At 44.4% G+C, this 22,710-nt stretch overlaps 1 protein-coding gene across 39 annotated transcripts in view; it reads right to left on the reverse strand.

Annotated features, from left to right (window-relative positions):
• The window catches only part of LRRFIP1 (LRR binding FLII interacting protein 1), an 85,607-nt gene that overhangs the window by 48,421 nt on the left and 14,476 nt on the right, over nucleotides 1-22,710 (reverse strand). For 21 of the 39 annotated variants that reach the window (XM_015868061.1, XM_015868060.1, XM_015868053.1 and 18 more), the window contains exons 1-2: nucleotides 11,355-11,477; nucleotides 1,523-1,609 (exon numbers count right to left, since the gene is read on the reverse strand). In XM_015868061.1, the coding sequence (XP_015723547.1) occupies nucleotides 1,523-1,609; nucleotides 11,355-11,462 (195 nt within the window). In that variant the 5' untranslated portion in view covers nucleotides 11,463-11,477. Of the gene's footprint in view, nucleotides 1-1,522; nucleotides 1,610-7,106; nucleotides 7,582-11,354; nucleotides 11,478-22,710 lie in introns of those variants that run through there. The other 18 variants (XM_015868063.2, XM_015868058.2, XM_032445942.1 and 15 more) reach the window with 7 other exon arrangements.

The following is a 22,710-nucleotide window of genomic DNA, read 5'->3' on the forward strand; positions in this document are numbered from 1 at the left end:
GGGTTATCTGCAGGAGCACGCACAGAAGCTTTTCAAGCTTCAGCTTTCATACCAACATTTCAATTTACAAGGATGTTCTTTGCAGCACCAGCTTTTTAAGCTTCAAGGGGTCATCAAGTCTCATTAGTATTATCTGCAAATTAGATGGTAGCACCACTGTCAGCTGCCACGACACCCATATTTAGTTTGCCGCCCAAACAAAACACCTTGTGTTTGTTTGCCACGGAGCTTCCAAGGGCTGCTGAGCCAATCCCAGAACTAAGGCTACAGGCACACCACAATGCTTGTTGGTACCATTGCTTATCCACAGTCTGGGTGTTCCGAATATGATCCAGGTTACAAGAAACATCCTTCAAAAAGCAGCAGCTGGAGCACTAACAGGCTCCTCCCTTCCACATGCACCATGCTTGCAGCAATGCTCCTCTGCAGCTCTGACTTCTAGTGTGTCTGCAGGTATATCTGAACCTCACTGCAGCTTAGGGGCGTTAAGAAACATCCAAACATGCCTCAGCTAGATGAGACACTTCACCACAATGCTCAGTATGGGCAAACTGCCCACCTGCTTCTGCTCCAGGGTGGTTACTGCAGTCTGCACTAATGCTGGTCTGCTACTGCACCTGATCCACCATTTTAAAGCTAAACCAAAACCTTCCCTGCACCCCAAAGCACACATCTACATTTAATCTTCCCACATATACCCCCAGACCCAAACTCCTTATTTTTTTCCTTGCCATCAAAACTTACTTCATTTGAGTAATAAACATTGATTGTCATTGACCTTGTTACATCTCTTCTGTTGTTTCATTAAATGCACAGCAAGAAATGCAAGTTTTAAAGCCTGCTGGTTCTCACCACTGGTCTGCCTGTGTCCATCTCTGCCTGTAGCTCCATCCTGACTGCTTTAACTCATACCAGCTTCAAAATACACCACTACTGTTTCCTGAAGTGGAGGTTAACAACACTGAGTACAGCTCTGGCACACCAAGCACACCATTCATTAGGACTCCTGTAATAGAAGCCCACAGTTTCACACATACTGACTGCATAAAAACAACGAGTTCTTCCCAAGACTCTGCAATGGGTCCTGTTTTACCAAATGCAGTCCCCTGTCACATCAGACCATCATTTCTATAAACGGGGCAATCACAACACTCACCTCAGTTTGCAAGTAGAGAGCTACAGGAGGGCCAGGAGTCTTCCTCACTGTCTAATGAAGTGCTAAAAATCCACTTCCCGCACACATACAACCAGGCCACGTATCACCAAGTTTAATACTAAGCAGAGATTACAAACTAACCAGTGTTGGCTGTGAATAATTATACCAGCTTCACTGAAACAAAGTAGTTGCCACAATCCCTAATTTCAGTCATTCTCTTTGCTGTGATCAACCAATGGAGCAGCACTAGCTCCATGCAGACTAAGGCTTCAGCAAAGCATAGGTTAACCCTTTGCTCCAGCACCTGGGATCACCTTTAAGAAAGCAGATGGGCCATCTGTCCCCCCCCCTACCCCATGGACATACCTCTTTCTGCTGCCGTTCGAGTTCCTTCATCCGGATCTCCCGTGCCTCTGCCCGTGCCGCTCGCTTTGCCGCCAGCCTCGCTTCAGCCTGTAGATGGGAACACAGCAATGAGACCAAAGGCACACAGCTCAGTGTGAGGCACGCGCGCTCAGGGTGCCAAATACAGAGGTGTAAGGCTCTGTAAGGCTGTAAACACACCTGTAGGTGTTAATTCCCTACTGCTAGCAATGGCCCTGCCTTCCATAACTCGTTATGCTTCACCAGCAGGTAATGCAGCTGAGTGTAGGCACCAACCCCAGTGAGCAGCTGCCTTGAGATGCACCCTGTATCTCTGTAATTACTATTTGTGCAGATACAGAGGAAGTGCTGCAACAGAGAAAACAGTCAGGTTTATTTACTTTTTTTCAGAAAGGCAGGTCTGGCTTGTTTTGTGTTATGTTTTTTTTCCCCTTCCCTGCGGTGCACATTATCTTTTTATTGATGAATTAATTAGACATACAGCAAACACGTTCTGTGCCATTTTCCCCAAGAGCTGACACCATGTACACGCAGGCACAGCAGCTCAGCAGAACCACACTCAGCCAAGGCTGGAACGATCCAGGCAAGGAAACAGGGAACCTGAGAAAATGCATCAGCTCGACTAGAGCATCCAGACGGCAGCATTCAAATCCAAACCTCTCCGGAGTGGATGCCTGCCAAGCACAGGCCTCCCATGAGATCTATTGAGCTTCCTCATTTCATCAGGGTTGGAAGTGCCAGAACACGCTGCAAAGTAACAGTTTTAATTATCTGCTTTTAATCCCAAGCAAAAACAGGAAGCCTCATGTGCAAAGTCAGCTCAGGCTCTGTGCAGTGGGACTGCAAGCAGTTCCCCCACAGCAAGTCAGGAGAGGTGGGCAGGGAGCAGGAGGGACCATGTGCTCTCATCATCCTGGAAGCACACTCAGCTCCTCACTGCTTCCAGAGTCTTACTGCACAGGGCATGGACCCAGTGATCCCTGGAGGTACCTACCAGCCCATACAATTCTGTGATTGTGTGATATTACAAGGGCAAAGGGATTCACACACTTGCTAGCTGTGTTGCAGAAGTATATATTCTCCAGCATACAATGAAATGAAGCAACTTGGCAAATGAAAAAACTTCTAAGATGCAAGGGGAAAAGTTATTCTACATCCTCCCTGGGAACAAAGCTTGCCTGTTCCCTGGATACTGACTGTAATACATGAATTCTTTCTTTGCAGAACATCCCATTACATGACGTTACATATGCATATATATGATACATTTTGGTTTCAAGCGCCAATCCATGGGTAGTCTCTAATTTATTGTACTTCAGCTTTGAAGTCTTTGCCTGCTCATCCAAAGCCAATTTTTGAACCCTAAAGACATGCAAGAGTAAAAATATATTTTTCCTCAGTATCTTTGGCTTGGCTTACATCCTGGAACTAACATATGTTTTTAATGAACTTGGTCTTTCCAGGACCACATGGCTCTTCAGCAGTTAGTATCTGTCATAACAAGCAAGAGAAGAAAATATTCTGAATCCTTTTAAATAGCTTTGTAATCTTCATTTTCTTTTTTTAAGCTTATCAAACCCTGCCATTAGCATATACCCCACTGATACATTTGCAATAAGTCAATGGAAAGTCATTGCACCCAGAACACTACCTAGGACTACATCACAGCACCCTGGTAACACATCAAAGCAGTACAGAGGCATTCAAGCTCCAACCTCCTCCTCTGGACACAGTCAGCATTTGATTCAGACCACGCTGCTCCAGACTTTGTCCAGTTGGGTCTTGGCTGGAGGCTTTGCAGCTTTTCAGGGCTACTGCTCTGATGCCTGACCATCCTCTGAGTGATTCTCACTTTATGCTGTGCCACATCTGAAGCTGAAGTTTCAAGCCTTAAATTCCTCTGCCACACACACCCCCCACAAAGAGCTGCTCCCAGGAAGCCATCACCCCGCAAACAGCAGAAAGCCACCCAGCCACACAAGCTCCCACACCCTATGTCAGTGACTCCAACCCTTCTCAGCTGATGCTGCGCACAAACCTTTGAAGAGCATGATGATCCCTAAATAATCCACATCTGTCCTGTGGGACTCCACTTGGACACACTTTAACTGATAAAATGATGGAAGCAGAATGAACATTTCTGATATTCTCTAAGTAGCCAGGTGACAAAACAAGCCTCACACATGAGATCAGAGGAAGTAAATCAAACTGGGTAGGTCCTTACCCACACCTCACACTCAATAACAGTTTTACTCAATTCCAACTTGAAGTGGAGAACCAAGCCAGCATGGAACAAAGCCTGCAGTAAGCATGGAAGACCCACACGAGCTATGAGAGATTTCCCTGTGTGAAAGCACAGCACATCTGCCGACAGTGGCAGCCACCCCAACAACACAACAGGAGCCATGGACAAGCAAAGGATCCTAACACGAGCCAAACTGACAGCTACAAGCTTTAGAGAAACATGTAACAGTGACATTTATTATGGACCTCTTCCTCAAAAGCAGGAGCGTGACTCAATTTGTCTGTGTTTATCAAACCACACACTTAGGCTCCATTTTTGCATTAATAGTGCCCTGCTATAAATACCCTGATTTCTGCAAGGGGCAGCTTTGACTTCATGTTTCTCTTAGCTGACTGCACTAAAGAGGGCTCTGCCTGAACAGATCTGGCCTCCCTCCAGCCCAAGCACCTGTCCGACACCAGACCCGAGTCACCTCCAAGGCAGAGAGAGGTGCCCATATCTTGCAAGGGGCTCAGTGCTCAGCATACCGCAAACACAAATGTATACAGGCTTCTGCAAGTCAGACTTAAAGAGCTGAAATGGAAGTCTCAAGGCTGCCAAAATAAATAGCTATTAAATGGATCCGAGATGGAAAATCACTAAGATAGAAACACATCTAAAATTCACTACCAACTCCATGAGCAGTACCTCAATCAGAAGAGGCAGATCACTAGCAAAAAACACACGAATAAAAACACAAAGCCTAATTGCACTCATTAGAAAGCCTTTGTAACTTCCCTTTATGAACCATTGTGCATCTGACAAGGAGTACTGGCAGCTTCAGCTGCATTGTGCGTGTCATCCAAAATAAACCCTAAGGGGCTTCTGTAAAAGCCTGTGGGAAAAACAAGGAGAGAGACAGCACAGTGCTCACAACATGGAAACCTACACCAGCTGAAGAATGATCGCCTTAATTCAAGGGAGTTGCTCAAACACTCCAGCTACACATCCTGCATTTTTGTCATTTTATTGCAATTGCCCGGGGTGATTTATAGACTCAGAGCCCCAAGGCAAACACCTCGCTGCACTGCAAAACGCCGGCTGCTTTTGTTGGTCCACTTGCTTTGCGCTCCACAGCCCTGTTCAGTTTCCAAAGAAAAATCCAGTGCTCTGCAGATCTTTATCGTGCATGAAGGAGTTCAGTACGTTCAGCTCTGAGCAGGCTAACATTAAATAACCTGGCTCACTACTGATGAGAAAAGGCAGGCACTGGGTATGAGCCTTCCAACATCAATCAGCCCATAGCACTGAGCTATGGACAGAACTAGGAATCTGGGATGGCTGAAGACATCCCGACCCCTTTTCAGTCACCGGTGGGAACCAGTGAGGAGTGCTGTGCTCCCAGCACTGATGCTTGAAGGGCAATGGCAACAGAAGGGCAGGTTTCCTGGCCTGGAGAAGCTGCCGGCTCATTACTGTCTCAATGAGGGAATTCTTTGGGTGACTTGGTTAGGTAGATGCTAGTGACACACATCCTGAAGGTGTGCATTCTTGGAGCTTTTCCTTTTGGAAAGATTCAAGGGGTCATTGTTAAACTGGAAGCCCCAAGAAACAACCAACAAAGGCAGGAAATTAGGTTGCTTTTCTCAGCACTGGAAAATGACTGTGTTGACTTACAGCACAGCTACACACGTAATAGTTTGCAATCTATACAAAGCACTCCTTAAATCCAGTGTACTCAAAGCCATCCGCTTCGAAGACTTAACATTCAAGTGTTGGTCTGTAAGCACAAAATCAAGCTCAGAAAGCTCTCTGATCTCATTACCAGAAAAATACACCTGCAAACTATACAGCAGCTATTACATATTCTTTTAACAACTTTTCTCAGGCTAACATAAGCTGCTTGCCTTATTCTTAAGACAGAGCCAGCTATTTGTTTGCTGCGAACGCAGCTTCTCATGGGCACTGCCGCTCCAGCCCAGTACCCTGCATGGAAAAACTTTCTTCAAGTGTTACACAACTGCTCTCCCCATTTACATAAGTCACATGCTTCATTAGTCAAAAGAAACCTGGCAAGGTTTGCTGTGCTCCTCAAAAGTGTAAGGTTTATTTACACAAGCAGCACCTGATTTGAGAGATTCTCCTAAGGCAGCAGACATAGATCTATCAGCTCAACCTCAACTAAGTGACAGCAGTGTTTTCCTTCACCTGAGCTCCTGGAGCTCAACGTGAATAATCACCTGCTCCTTCACGCTGAAACAAGGGTGTCTGTACGTGATGATGCTTGGAGTGTATCTACCTGATGTTCTTTGCATCTGAGCTGGGAGCCTAAGTACACTTTGCACCACTTACTCATGTAATGATCAGCCAGTGAATCACACAGGGATTGGTCAGCCCACATCCTGCCCAGCTCTTTACCTTTCTCTTACATGCAAATGATTACTAAATATAAAGGTAAGGATTCCTTTCTAATAACCACAGGCCACCATCATCCTTCAGACAGTGGGGATCATTACAGACAGGTCTGACAGCTTCCCTCTGTTCCATGGGGTGACAGTGAGGGAGGATCCAGGAGGATGACAGTTCACATCACCAACCCACATCGGCAGCCCAGTAACGCCTATTACAACTCCATGGAGACACAGGGCTGCTTTTAAACTTCACTTACAAAGCACAAAAAGAAATTAAGTTGGCATATCTGCTCCCATGTCAATTTGAAAAGCAAATAACTCACACTCCTATACTTTACTTTTTAAAAGGGCTTAGAAAACTCGAAGCATAGGGAAGAATTAGCTACTCGTGGGTGCCAGTCAATGCCAACAGTTGGCACCCCACTGCTGTAGAGGTGCTGTTAATTACACAGCGCATCCAAACTGAGGCTGTTCTCACAGACTGTTCCAAACCTTACAAACTCACAGGCAAGAAAAACAAACAGCAGAACTTTCTCTAAGCATCTATGATTATAATGTTTGAGTTCAGCCAAAGGCACGTGCAGCTGTAACACAGCAGAAACCCGGAGGAAGCAATTTAGGGGCGCAGCATTGCTCAGCAGCTCGCTAAGCGGCCGAGAGCTTCACTGCACGCAGCTGGGTAACCTGGGCTGTAACGCAGACTGCGAAGATACTGTCCCGCAAGAGGCGATAAAACCAAACTCGCTACGGTTTAAACTGGGGGCAGACAAGTTCAGGGCAAACATACCCAATTGGGGGCACCGCTTACTAAGCGTTGTGAAAGCCGATTAAATGCAGAGCAGCCCCCGAAGGGTTAAATGAGCACAGGTGCTGCCCGGTTGTGATTCGGACCGTAAGAGCCGTAGCACCCCCACCCTCCCCAACGCCGTACCAGTTTCTGAGCCTCTGGGCTCAGGCAGTCCGCTTCTATCGGCATCGTTGCAGTTGGATCTTCGCATGAAAGAGAAAAGCCCCACCCGGCCCCTCCGAGCAGACCCCGCCAGGCTCGTGCTGGCGGAGAACGACGCGCTGCCGGCACCTCCCGGAGCCGAAGTCCGAGCGCTCCGTGCCCGCGGGCTGTCGGTACTCGCTGTGAGTCAGCAGCGCCCGCCGGCACCGATGTGACAACTACACGCGTTTCTTGGCTCTTATCAGCACGCCGCCTGTTGCTTCTACCGATTGCTATTCACGCCGCTTTTTTGGTGAAGACTCTTATGCACGTAGCGTGCTTCTTGGTGTAGAGAAAGAGAAAGCAATTGTGAGAACGGCTGCAGAGCTTCCCAGGCTTACAGCTTCCTTTATGTGCTGGAGATAAACGCCGGCAACAACGGCACAACCACCCGCTTAGCCTATGGCTGCCCTCTGGGCAGCGCAGCCGAGCTGCATATCTCCGAGCACACTGAATGTTAACAACAGGAAGCACTCGAACAGATGCTTACACGCAGACATTCACACCATCGGCGTTCGCATCTCAGAAATAAAGCACTCAACTGCCTCTAATTTGCTGCAATTCTATCAATAACGCTGCGTTGGTTCGGGTAGAGCTGAGCTCAGGGCAGTGGTGTAAACCAGGTGCACCAGCATAAGAACCACAGAATGGCCTGGGTTGAAAAAGACCACAATGATCATCTCATCCCAACCACCTGCTACACACAAGGTCACCAACCACCAGACCAGGCTGCCCAGAGCCACATGCAGCCCTCCTGATTTTGCCTGGAAAGCAGAGGTGAGGGCAGGGAGGAAGCTACTGGGGTATGAAGAAAACCCTAAGCAGCTCCTTTTACCCACAGAGGTTTTGCAGCAGCAACAATAGCAGGCGCTACAAGTCATCTCCTCCTGGCACGCGGTACACCAGACAAGCAAAACAGGGCGCTCCCTTAGCAACAAAACCTTGCTCTCTTTTTCCTGGTCACCAACAACCAAACCCTGCTCTTGCTTTCCTGGTCACAGGCAAAGGTGGGGACCTCATGAAGTCTCCGCCCAGGAGCTGAGCTCAGTTTTTCCATGAGCTGCCAGCCCTGAACGAAGAGCTCAATTCTCCTGCTGGCAGAGCACCCTGTTCCTGTATTTTCCATGCCGCTGACAATATTTTAGCTAATTTGGAAGCGCTGGCACTATTTGCATTCAGAAGGTAACCAGCTGGCTGCTTTCACTGGTTGGGAGACCCTGCAACATCCTATTGCTCCTGGACAGGCGAGACAGACACACTGCTCCTCCATCACAAGCAATGGGAGGGAGCTCCAGTCTGCTCTATTTCCCTCATGCTTTGGCATTCTCTGCTCTTGCTGACAAATTTTACAGGACTGAAAGAATAACAAATATTCCAGGTCCTCACACAACTTCTAAGGCACAGCAGATTCCCTTGCTCTAGAGCTGCAGTCTGACATCACCCAGCAGTTATCCTGCAGTGCTCAGCACAGTGGAGCAAAGCATTGCAGAAACCCCCAAACCAAAACTAGCTTGGAAAGTGCGCTCCTGGGTAATGGCAGCTCCCCCTAAGGTGGGACAGGAGCCAGTCTCTGAAGTTAACTCTTCCAGACAACTGTCTTTCCTCACATAGGAAAGCGTGGTAACTCAGCATGAAGAAGTATGCTGAATTTTACATGAGCATAAAGTAGGTGATTTGCTATGGCTTTCATGACCAACAAGAATCCAACTCCCCTCTAATTTTTACTGGCAGACCTGTACAGATTTGTATCCTGTGCGTCACTACAAAGATATACCAGAAACGTGAATACTTCCTGTATGAGGCCTATGATACTAAGAATCTCCCCCCACACACCTTTTTTCAGTTACTTCTAAAACCAACATAGAACCCAAGATGTTTGTTTTCAATGGGCTTACTTGAGAAAGCACTTCAAACCTCAGGGTAAGCCAAAACACACAGTGTGCCACAGACTTCCAGGATTAGGAGGTCATTTTAATACCTCTGAATTTCCTTTTTTTTTTTTTCCCCCTTAGTAATATACAGTTGGCAGCATTCAAGGCACGTCTGCCTTGATTCTACATAGAGCAAGGCACATTCTGTTTGGATTTGCAAGCTGGTGCTGCTGGATTTCCCAGGAAGGGGAACTGCTACAGACACGTTCTCTTCCTCACCTCTCCTTCCTCTGGTGCTCTGTGGGGTTCTCCAGGCACTGAAATAGAAAGCAAGCACACATGATGCTGAACTACATCAGCTGAGATGCAAGCTAGGCAGCCAATGCCGCATCTTACTTGATTGTACTCCAAAGCCATTCAGAACCACTAAGCTGACAGAGAACAACTGCTGTGAAACCCAGGGGAGCCCTCCAACACAGGTCACACCCAACTGATGTCCTCAGGGCATGTTACACCAGAGTCAATCACTAGACTTAGAGTTAGAATAAAAAAGGCCAAAAGCTTAACATACAAATAATAGCACCAAGAAAACCTGCAACACGTTTCCATATTAGACCACCCCTATATTAATCTTAACAGCCACACTGCAATGCTGTCCCTCGCATCCATCTGCAACTCTGCTGACCGCATTTATATCTTAAAAATAATACGAAAGAAAATATTATGTCTTCTTTTTATCTTCAAGTAGCATATTTTAGAATGCTAGCATTGTATTTATTACTGGCATTCCTGACAGCGAGAAGGGGAAATGCAAAGCTCAAGTTATAGACAAAAAGGCTGGCAAGCACATTGTAATAGACAAATGTAGTTACTCAAGGGTTTTTTCCTCCTTCAGTTCATGATCTTGTTCTAATTTCAAGAATGTCTATAACAACCTATGGAGTAACAACCTACCGAAGTCATGAAGACAAGAAACTACATATGTATCTCACTTCATTGTGACTGCCTGCTGTGGGCATCCTGGCACACTTGCAGCTCAGCTGGCAGAGTTAACAAAACCTCCTTGTAAACTGTCACCAAGGCAATGGACTCAAGTATACACAACTAAATGCTTCTTAGGAAAACAATGTCCGGTTTTCATCACAAGAACATGCTGCCAGTATCAACAGATAATGTTCGATTGAGGCTAGATGGCGACACAGCAAGGAAGAGAAAGAAAACTGCTTACAACATTCCACGTTCACTACAGAGAAATAAAACACTGTGTCAACTCAAATGTACAACAGTCATTTCTTTACCTTACGTACCTGCAAACATGGAAGACTCACGCCATTAAACATCTTAGCAGAACTATTAACTTTGACAAGAGTCCAATTTTCCAACGCTTAAGGACACCTACAGAGGCAAACTGACCAAAAAGAGAGCTGTTGTGCCTCGTGATGCCCAGCAGCAACCTAAGCATCTTTTCCTGACTTACTAATTCACACCACACAATCCTGCAAGACCAGGGTTTGTTGGGAGGTTAAATTAGGATTTCTCATGGCAAGCTCGTCTTGCAAGGGCGTCCCAAGAGCAAGTTCTTATTTTGTTCCTCAGAATTCCAGAACTTAGTTTTTCCTCTGTTAACTTCAAGTGCCAGGAGAACGATCATGCAGACATTCCCCTTTGGCATCTCGATGGTGCAAGCACAAGTTATCTCTGTTTAATGGGTCAGCATTCTTGCTCTCCATGCTTAACATTTTAAGCCAGACACCAAGAAGAGGGGAAGAAACCCATAGCTAATGAGGAATTTACATAAGAACAGCATGAACTTGAAAAACATTTGCTTATGCATTTGCCAGAAAATGCATCTCAGAGATAATTCAAGCATGTGACCAGAAGCTGGGAAGTCTCGTTGACAAGAACCCTTTCCCCATAAGTGAAGCAAATGTTTACTTTGCGGAGCTCTGCAGTGAACACTGCGTACAGCTCTACAACATAAGAGACAATTAAGGAGTTGCATCTTACTTCATAAATTGTATTGCCATGCAGTCACAAAGGGCTGCTGCTAAAAATACAGTCTAAACAATAACTGAACTCCATCATGAGATCGCACGGATTGCCAAAGCTCACCCCAGCACAAGGAATCAATCTTAACACACCTGTAAAAAGGGGGGTATCATGCAACAATTGTCATAGACCCTAGCAGCATTTAGCCGGCAATCATTCCCTTAGCAAACCCTTTGCTTTTTTAAACCTCCCAGGGTGGGAAAACCATTCATGATGCTGTGAAATTCATGCATTAATCAGAAAGCTGATAAAGTCTCTTTTTTTCTCTTACCTGTTTGTGTAGTTCATGCACACTATCAATAACAAGTTCGCAGAGCAGTTCCACAGGGGCTTGCTCTCCTAGAGTGGTCTCTGGCACAGCACTGGGCCTGCCGTGCATCCCAGGCCGCTGGCTCACTGCAGCTGGTTCAGCTATAAGCAGGGCTCTGCTTTAAGGCACTCTGGACTAGTGGGAGGAGGGACAGTGCTGGAAGCACCTCCTTCAATCTAAACAAACCCCCTCCACGTGAAAATGCTGCAGAGTTCAACATGCTCCATAAGAAAATGAGTGTGACAGCTCATCAGTTCTGCAGGCCATTAAAAACAAAAAAAAACCCCAACACTTCTGTGTAAATATTGCAGCTAAAGAGCCTGCATGGGAAGAGAATTGATTACAAACAGAAAGTGATCCTAAACTGGTTGATCTGTATACAAAGAGGGCATACCATTTTCACGGCTGTTTAGCAATACCCATCCCATTTTTGTACTCAAATACAGCACAGAAGGGAGGTAAGAACAACCCCAGCGCAGAGGCTGTGGGCAGACCTGCAGGAGCATGTTGCAGTTTCCTATCCTGACCACTTTTCTATAGGTGGTGTACTGACCTGGCAGAGAACCAACACTGTATCAGCATTTCAGTCACATCTTCAGTTAGCATCCCTGATCAACTCTAGTCTGGGAGTGACTGCTCCCATAAGGGAAGCATTTGGATGCCACTTCACAGCTGTTATCTCAAAGAATAAAGCCATGAGCTTTATACAGCCTATGCAAGACTTCATTCATTCACGTACTTGAGCTCAAGACCATTACTCACGTAAAGTAGTTTCAAGGCACTCAGCGCTGACCTTGGAAACAGCTGGATCCTTCAGACAGATAAGCAAATCACAATTGTTGAATCTAAAATGATATCCAGTAGGAAAAACCCAAGAAAACCAACCGACAGTAAGAGCAAACACTGCACTTTGACAAGAATATAATAAGGTCCACAGCACTGTCTCCTAAAACACCCACTTGCAGTAAGCTGTGTTCAGTGATCCCTTCCACTTGCCATAATGGCTCTGCGCTCTCTCCAGCTTGACATCTTAGTACAATGCTACACACAGAAAATGAATTGAACTGTATTTCAGATCCTTGATAATGCTCCGCCACTTCTTTCTAGCTAAAGCCAAGCTGCAAATGGCATGTTTCACAGTAGGGCTGGTCTGTAAGCGCCCAGGTCTCAGTAGACCTTCAGTAAGGAAGTACGCATGCTAATTGAATTCAGCTGTTGGTACACATCAGCAAAGAGCAAACACACTTGTCTGGACCATGCTGCTTATGGAAGAAGCAAGCACAATAGCCATATTTGGAGCCTGCAATAAACAGCACTATTTTGGTGGCTTCTTTATAGAGTAAACACAGGTCAGGGAGGGCTCCAGGGCTGGGTGAATGCCAGCACCTTTTTGAACATGGACATAAACAAAGCTTTTGTTCCTGACTGGTAATAGCATTTGAAATATAAATAACCACTGCTAGTCAGAGATTGTTACAATCAATATAGTCAGTGAAGACCAAAGTGTGGTACCCACAGCATTCCAAACTTCATCTGAATAAGTGTGCAATATGGCCCAGAATTTTAGCATGTTCACATGTCACAAATCTCAGCTTAAAGCAGCACCCATAAGCTTTTAATTGAAGAAAAAATAATCCAAAAGTTACTAATGCTGCTTTGAGGGACAGGTTGAAAATACTGCAGACTAAGCAAAATACATGGTGGGATACGTTGAAAACATTATATAGACAAAATAGATGATGAATATCAAGCAAGAGCACAAGGAGTATAGGAATTAAGATGCTTACGAAAGTAAAAGTTACAGAGGAAAATAAAAGAACATGGGACAAGAGCCAAAGCCTGCAACACCCAAGATTTAACAGCCATAGTCCTGTTTCTATAAACAAACAGCTCTTCCATTAATTTTTAGGGATTAGCCCTGGAATGAAAGGAACTTGCTGCTCCTCTTTCCTGTTTACAAGGTGTCTGCTTTATCTCAGTTTCTGAAATGAGCAAAACAAGGGCAGCCACTGCTACAGCCACATGTATAGTGTTACTCCTGCAAAGACAAAAAGAACTTCGACACAAACAGAAGGTTTTTCAGTCCAGTAAGTTCTATCCTAAAAATCAAAATGCATCATAAAGAACCACCAGATACAGATTGTACTTACTTTTCCTTTCTCAATTAAATGCAATGGTTCAACCAGGCTGAGCTGGGTGTAGACTTTTTCCATTTGTAAAGCCATCATCATTCCAATCAGCTGGAAAGCAGAGTGAGACTGTGCACAGCTCTGTGAATGAGACACTAAGTACAGCTCCGCAGTAAAGGCGCTACACTTCTGAATTTCCAGTGTCCAATAGTCAGACCAGAGGTCAGAGCTGATGCAGAAAAAGTTTCCTGAGAGCTTTTTACTCAGTGCATTGCATGGCCACACAAAATGCTGATACAGAAGAACAGCTTCCAAAGCCAAGACACACTGTAATGTTATGTTCAGTTGCTTAAGACTGAAGTTAGGATGTGTGAACTGCTTGACAATCACCCTTAGTGTGAGACCTCTACATTTTGCTATAGGTCAAATCTACTTGTATCAGCGAGAAGTTCTCAAATCTTCATGCCAAAAACTAATCAGTAGGTTGCACCAGCCTTTGTCATCAATTAATACAGACTTGCACCATGCTTCTGTTTCTTGCCCAGAGAAAAGATTAAATGTTCCTCTGGAAGAAAACAAATGAGAGAGGTAATACTTTGAAATCTTCACACAACACATTTCAAAAGCATTATGCCAGCAGAACGAATCACAAACTCCAGTAAGAGCTTAATCTTCTGCACAGCTAACTCGCTTGTATTTATTAGGTACAAAGGAGAGCAGGCTGGAAGCAAACACAGCTCTTTTATGGAATTTAGTTTTCAGGAGCAACTCACATAGCATAGCAGCTCTCTGCAGACAAGAGCAACACTCTGCAAACTGCAACTCAGAAGTGCTGACTGCAGCAGAAGAGATATGAGAGATCGTAATACGGTCACTGTATCATGTGCCTGCCAAGTCTGCAAGACAGAAATGCTATGACATACTCTCAGCTACTTTTATGAGAAAACAAGCCACGCTACACATTAAAGGCACAGAATTAATTGCAAGTTTCTGAACACGAGTAGGAAGAAAGTGTTTTTTTTTGTTTGTTTTTTTTTTTTTTTTAAAGGTACCACCCAGACTTAATCTGTTTGAAATAAAAGAATGCTCTAATTCTCCCATGTATGCACGAGGCAAGTCTGAAGGTCAGCATCCCATCTAGCATAGCAGAGGAGTAATGGTGATGAATTGCTCCATACGGAAAGGCCAAGAGTGAACCTGTAGCCTGTTCAGCCTGTCCTGAAACCCACAAGAGGGAGTAACAAACAAAGCAAACATTCTGAGTAACCAAAGAGGCAGTGCTTCAATCACACAATGCAGGGGCACCATATTTTTGGTACAAGAGTACCATTGCTTGAAAACTCTGTCATGGAAAATGTGGATGAAGATATCAGCACTTTTAAAGATAACTATGGGATAACAAACAGGATACATGACCACTGTAGAAGGCCTATTCCTCTGTGTACCTACATGTTATTTCAGACTTCCTTAAATCACTTGCCCTTCCAAATGCCTTTCAATCACCTATACAAAGAATAAAGAAGGGAAAAATAAAGCTGAAGCAAACTAACAAAGGTAGCAAAAGGATGGAGGTGCTTCAAGTCTGTCATAAGATTCCACATTTTCCTCCCACAAACATAATTCCAGACTTCATTCTGCCTATAGTCTATGTTCAGTGTTTCCATCCTCACCTTCATGAATGCTGTTTGAACACCTCCAACAAAACCTCTACGTTATTTCTTTAAATACCAGCTACTCAAGGTGCCAGGTACTCAAAGGTATTCAGAAGCTTTTGGCACTCAGAACTTTACTGCTGCAGGAATAAAACAGAGCATTAAGTGGTTTAAAGAGTTCATAACACGTCTTGCTGGCTGCCACAGCTGCCTGCCAAGCTTGTTTTTAAGTGAATGAGCAGGAATAAATATGACAGCAGAGCACTTTGGTGACAGTTATGCTGCTTTCAGTGGGAGCACCTCAGAGCTCCAAGGAAAAGTGGAAAACTGCACTAAATGCTTCCATAGAAGCAGAACATGCAGCATTTTGCCTCCTGCCTCCCAGCCCAGCGTTACAGCATCTGTGATTTGATGTCCTGGCTCAATTACCCGATCCCAGCTCCAGCCTGGCTACCAGCCCTTGCATACAGAGTGGCCCTGGTGCTCTTAAAAATGGACCCTGGGTATGGTCACCAGTCTAGCACAGGCTTCATTGTGAGCACTAACAGCCTATCATGCTCCTTTGGTTGTTTAATGCAGCAGCTGTCTGTGTACAGCCACAGACATACAGAACATCAGGTTTCAGAGACACCTGCTTTGCCTGCAATCACTGAAAAATATTAACACAATAATGATCACAAAGCAGCTTGCTGGTAACTACAGTAGGCTTTAAGGTTACACAACAAAAGACAACACAGTGATACACTTCAATGTATCTTCTTCTATCAGTTAGGCTGCTTCTATTGAAATCCAGATCAGGTTCCGCGCACCTGCTCCTCCCTGGCAGAAACATGAGATTATTGAACCCATGTACCTCCTATCTCCTACAAGGCAGGGTGCTGATAAAAATCTACATATGCCAAGCCCAATTGTTAAGAGAAAAATAAAAATCAATTCAGACTGAAGGGCATGAAAGGTAAACTTGTCCAGTTGCTCACACAAAATACCATCAAAGCAAGTGACCATTTGAAGTGATTCTTCAGGAAATCCAGTAAGCAGTTCAATCTGAAAACTGATTAAGAACTGCATGCATACACTGCAGAAAGAGCTGCTTCCAGTAGCTGTATATAAGTGATCTATGGAGAGACTCACTTGTCTGTAAAGCCCAGCACCAACCCTCTGTAAGGAGAGCATTTTAAGTACAGTCATGCAAAAATCTGCAGATGCTGCCTGAATCTGTGGCATAACATTTGTTAGGGAATGGAAGTGAGTAAATATATCAAGCAGCTTGGACATGCTCCATGCACAAGTAACTGAGAAAGCCTATTTTCACCTTGCAAAAACATTTAACACTCCTCTCTGCTTAGCCAATGCTGAGGAACGGGCTTGGCAGCTATTTATACTCAGAGATAAAGGTGCCAAAAAAGGTTTAAAAAAAGCGTTGAGGTCATCAAGCCTCAGTCTATCTAGGAGATGCAGTGTTCCAAACCACACAGCCTGTGCTTCATGTAGCTCCTAGCAAAGGAGCAGAAGGAAGTACACCGGGAAAGGAAGGCAGTTTTTCTCTGAACAGCACATTGAAGTGTGAGCACAGAAGCTGCACACACCAGCCAATGTGTGAATGGCTTCAGCTTAATCACTTTTTAACAGCAGGTTTAAAGCTTCCTATAAAAGGCAGAGTTTCATACAATTAATGGTCACTTCACAAGCAGTTAGCAGTATCACAAAGATCGCTGCTCCTCTTGTACAGAAGAAAAAGTCACAGAATCCTTAACTCAATGGGGTTTTTGAAATTCTGACAGTGAAGGTTATCTGCAAGCAGCCTTGAGTGCTGGAAGGACACTCCCGTGTCATGCTAACAGCTCTCTGACAAAAGCCACAGTCAAAGTCACTGCAAGTCTGTAGCACCAAGACTGGAAAAGCCATCCAAGCACATGCAGATCCAGTTCAGCGCTCCTAGCGAGGCTGGGAATAGCAAGATTAACTCTCTTCTAATAGCAGAAGTGCTGCTTTAAGTCCAGCTACATGCTAGAAGTAAGCGTGATGAGTAGTCAAGGTTCTGACACACATGCCTTTACAACCATTGCGCTGCAAACAAACTGCTCAGAGATTCTCACGTGGCTTAAAGAGCATCTATCAGATCACTGTCATATGCCACACTACACCTGCAGAGACACTACAGCTGGCAGCTGCCTGGACACAAGGAAACACGAGGGAGGGAAAGGATGCTCCCCTCTCTGACATGTCCAAAGAACAGCTGAGAGGCACAGTAGTTTCAGTGGGGGACGTTCACATATAGATCTGCAGGAAATGTCTTTGGGCTGCATCCCTGTCCGTTTATTATGCAGCAGTTTCTTCCCAGGGCATCTGGCAGCCAGCCCGGCAGCACGTGGCGCTGCTGTCCTGCTTCTGGGCAGAAGCCAGAGTCACACACAGAGCATTAGGTAGGACACAGGCGCTGAATCCAACACACCCTGCATCTTGTCATATACATTGATGGCTGACTTTCCCCAACCAGACACAATCCTTCCAAGCTTATCACAGGGATGCTTGCTTTGCAGGTGTATTACATCCAAGGCTTGCTTTGGAGGTGCCACTTATAACCACGAGAAAGTCCAGCTATCCAAATGTCCACTGCAGAGGATGCAGGGTGCACACTACGAACACACTGAGATGACGCTACCAAGTCTGCCTCTCCTGTGGCCACACTGAAATAGACATCATTGTCATTATTTGGCCTCCCCTGACAAGAGACTTTCCCACTAAAAACATAAGGAAGTTAATTAATTTTAAGAGATCAATAAGGAATTACTCTTGGTTTGTTTGCCAGGCTCAAGTTTAACACCTATGGAGATCAAGCAGCCAGATTAAGTGCAATGGAATATCATTATAGCTCTGACACAAAAGCATCTATTTCTGTTCCCTTATTGCATAATAACCTTTGCATTGTTCATGTTTTGGTGGCATCCAGAAACTAACCAAGATCTCATCTCATCTGTATGAAGACAAGGGGATCAAATCTTTAGTGAAAGAAGCACAAGAATCCTCAGGTGATTAGTCCTACCAACAGATCAGTGCTTGACTTGCACTTACAGAGCAATCTTCCTAAAAGAAAAGCCATCTTACGCCCTAGCTGTGCATTCTCCAAAGAAACTGAAATACATTTTAACTATTTAGCATCTTTTCCTCCTTTGGCAGCTCTTCTTAGCCTTGTAGAACCATAGAATGGTTTGAGTTGGAAGGGACCCCAGGGATGATGAAGCTCTAAGCTCTCACCACAGGCAGGGCTACCAACCTCCATATCTAACCATAGACCAGGATGCCCAGGGTCCCATCCAGCCTGGCCTCAAACACCTCCAGGGATGGAGCATCTACAGCCAACTCATTTCTCTGCCTTTTGGCTAAGATCAAGCATAGTATGTGTAGATTTTAAAGAAGTACACTAAGAGTATTGATCATCTGCCCCACATAAGAAAGCCATTTGACCTTTCAAATTCAGCCACGGTATTGCATCGTTCCAAACAACAGCCACCCCTCACTGCCACTGAGCCCAAGGAAGGGTTTCTTTTCCCTTAATGATGCGTGGGATTGAACTCCTGCCATGCTCTTGCATCGGTTTCACTGAAGCGGAAAGAACTCTACACAGGCTGATTATCATCAATCCCATAAAAACGCCTATATCCAAGGGATCAATGAAATACACAGAGCAGCCCACAGACAGAGGCAGAAGCAGAGATGGTGAAAGCTGCAACTTCTGTAAGAGGGATTTGTGCATTTCACCTCTGCACACTGCCTGCAGCATTCCCCTTTTGCAGCTCGTGGGCAGGCCCCTCCTGAGCTGATCTCCTTAGGGCATTAGCGCACACTGCCAGCAAGGCAGCTGCTGTTTGTCCCACTATGTCCTCTGAGGGACAATGAAAGCACCATTCTTAATGGAATGAACGCGAGCAACAAGGGACAGATGGCAAAGGCATACTCACCACGCGCTTCCCTTTCAGCAGGAGATAAAAAACCACCAACCTGGCTTGGACTGCTTGCTGATTCCAAGGGATACTCCTACATGACAGATTACTGCTTGCTTTTCCTTTGCTCAGCTTTCAAATCCAGTAGCAAGGGAGCAACAGAAGCAAAACTGCACATTGCTCTTTGCCCCACTCGCGCTAATCCACGGGTTGGTAAGGAAGTAATTTTGCTGCTCATCCCCCTACAGTACCTCAAAAAGAAAAAAGGTTATTTTTCCATCACATTCATGCTGTGAAGTCTCCCTGTGACAACCCAGCTGACTCGTGCAACAGCATTTCTATAGCTGACAAAAGAAACAAAAGATCAGGAACAAAAGAAAAATTGAGTAAGAAAAAGATCTACTGCTGGAAAGATGACTGAAGCACTAAAAATGGAGCCCACCTCATCAAGAGAACAGGCTGCACAACCAGTAATAAGAATGTTCTTTGGCTTGTACTAAATGTGACAGTACCTGACAAGGAGGAAAGAAATGAGAGTAAGTGTTGTTCATTATAAAATTTAAGGCCACATCTATCTGTGAGACTACCGAGGATCAAACAAATTCAAGTGCTGACCTATAGTTCTAAAATTAGTTCTGTTCAATGCATTTACTACTAGCAAATGCCATTCAAATGACACGAAACTCAAAATAGGGCTCTCAAAAGCCCTGCATGTTTCCCACAGCATACATCATCCTCTAAAACTAGATTTCTTCACATGCAGAAGGTATCGATCCTCTTCAGTTACATACTACTAGGGTTTCTATGGGCTCTTACACATTGCCATAGCATAAACAGTGCCCAGCCTTGTAATGCTTCAGTGATACAAAGCACAAACTGTAGCTCAGCTGAATCCACCATAACTGCCCGTGACCTTGATAATATACAGTACAAAGCTTACAGATCCCACTAACGGCTGTCAAAGGCATTCATTCCCTTCCACAGTATTATTTTAACACAAGCACTTAGATGACTAATTTGTGCATTTAGACAGCATAAGCTTTCTCTGTATCAAATCTAAAATAGAAGGTGAAGCAAGTGGAATACAAAAAGTATGAAGTTCTCTAATTTGGCACTTATAGTTGAAAAAGTCCGTCAGCTGTTGGAAGTACAAAATGTCAAACATTTTCCCTGAAATCCTACTTGGTAATGGTCATCTCAGTGCATGTGCCAGCACTGCCTCACTCATTTCCAGTAATCTGCCCAGAATCTGGATGTTTGGGTTCTCAGAATCCTTAATAATTTAAATGGTTCCAACTGAGTGTCTAAAACCGAGTAATTATTCTAAATTCTAACACAACAGTAAGAGGAAAGCTATTTTTCCATGCGCTCAGATATTTATACAGCCTTATTTTTGGTATGGCAGGCTGTTTAAGGATTTATACCGAACCTATGGCAGAGGAAAAGGAAAATATGTTGCACCATACATTCCCAGTAAGCAAACTATGTCTTTGGATGCCATACCTGATATATTTAAACTCAGGCTGAAGCAATTTAACCTGAATAAGCTACAGCTAAAAAAAAAAAAACAAACAAAAAACCACAGCATTATTTCTGTCTTGAGCCTAATCTACAAGTGCATGTATTTCTTTTGTTCTGAAGAAGAAAAGTGCTTGGACTTTAGTTGGACATCACATCAAAATGAATCCATACTGCGTTCCCTTGGTCACATTTGTTTAGCTCTCACTACTGAATCCTTCACCAATACGTTATCCAAATAAAACTTCATTTTCATATGAAGTTTTCAATAGCAGATGATACATCATTATTATCAGGGCTTTTAGAAGAAAAAAATAAATTGATTTGTTAGTTAATCCTTAAGAGACTCTGAGCTGCTTCTTTCAGAAAGACATCAGTTCCTTTGTTGCCCTATTCTCGCCTCACCCTGCTATCCCATTCCTACTCATGCAAAGTTTTAACATCTTGTACAATAATCCTGCACTGGAACATATATGATCTTTAAGGTCTCCTAACCCAAACCATTCTACAGTCCTATAGCAAACAAATGCTTCACTTTGATATCCAACCTTAGCATGCAACCCAGTAAAGTAAACCATAGCATCTAAACTACGCTGTGGACACCACTTAGCAAGCAGACTGCTTTGTATTATGGCCTATACCACATACAGATGGAGCTCATTAAAATAAGCAGTGTGGCAAACACTAACATGATAGCACAGGGCTGCAGCTGTTGACCAACAGCCATCTCCACATTACTCTAACTGCAGCATGTAGCACGGCCCTTCCTTATTTGTTCACCTTGTGGAGGGGGAGTGCCTGCAGGAAACACTTTAATCCTTCCTTTTGACAGCAAAAAGGGTAAATAGAGCAGATCAGATTCAAGACGATGCAAGAAACTTGTCTTTGTGACTTCAAAATTCCAAGGAGAAACTGGAGATATCAGTGCTGACCGGTCCTATAATGAAGCCTCCTCTCTCGTCCACATCCCCAGAAGACAATGCAACACATTCAGTGGGAGAAGGAGGGGGGAAAAATGTGAAAGTTCACTTTAATTTTAGAAACTAATTTCCACTTCCCTTCCACAAGTCACAAGAAGCCATGCCAAACATGTGGGATCCTACAGCCCCTTCCTTTTGTCAAGCACACAAAGTCTCTGCTTTCGGGAAGGGAAAAGCTGCTTTTGACTCCACGCCATACAACAGTTCAGTGCTGAAAAGCCAAACACTGTCACAAAAAGCAGCTTTGTATTAAGCACTTGACATGCTACAAAGAAACAGTTTTACAGGGATGAGAAGAGTTTATCAGAGCACTGTTTCTGACACTCCAGAAATACAACAATATTTACATACGTACACACAGCCTGTTTACAAGGAAGAAAACAGACCATACAGCGATTAATTTTAAGGCACTACGTATGCAGACAATATTACTTCAATTTAACACTACCTGAAAGCCACCACTTGCTCTGTGAGGTTTTGTTCTTAACTATGGTTCTGCTAGAGCCTATTATTCCTTACAGCGAAGCAACTTAATCTTGACTTCTCCAACATGTAATTATATGTGAAGAGTATTTATAAGGCTATTAACGTTAATTATAAGAGTCAGTGAGGTCTTAAGCATTAATTACCAGTAAAAAAATCAAAGCTCTGAGCAATTTAGTTTCCTTTTTAAAGAAAAGAGTCAGTTTCACAATCTATCATAATGAATTGCTCAAGGCAGCGCACTTCACCCAGCAGTGAGCAGCTGAAATGGACAAACATGTATGGGTCCTGCTCTTTCAGATCCACAAGGTATTTTCAGCTCTCAACTGTCATCTTCAATGACTTTTTTCTTTGGCGGAGGGGGGGGAAGGGTTCCAGTTTCAGACAGCTAGTGACCACAACATCATCTTATAAAAGACAGTAGATAAGCTTCTATGTGGGGAGAGCCCCTACAACTACAATGTAAAACTTCAGTCCAGTTCTCAGTTATTCAGTCCTTCCTTTTTTTAACCAACTTCCAATCACAGCTCATTCAGAGATGGAGGCCACTTGTTGTCAGCAACTGAGTTTCAACCTCATCCCTCCACTTGCACACATTTCCCACATCTAGATGC

The sequence above is a fragment of the Coturnix japonica genome, chromosome 7 (assembly GCF_001577835.2).
Source record: "Coturnix japonica isolate 7356 chromosome 7, Coturnix japonica 2.1, whole genome shotgun sequence".
In the NCBI taxonomy this organism is placed as follows: domain Eukaryota; kingdom Metazoa; phylum Chordata; class Aves; order Galliformes; family Phasianidae; genus Coturnix; species Coturnix japonica.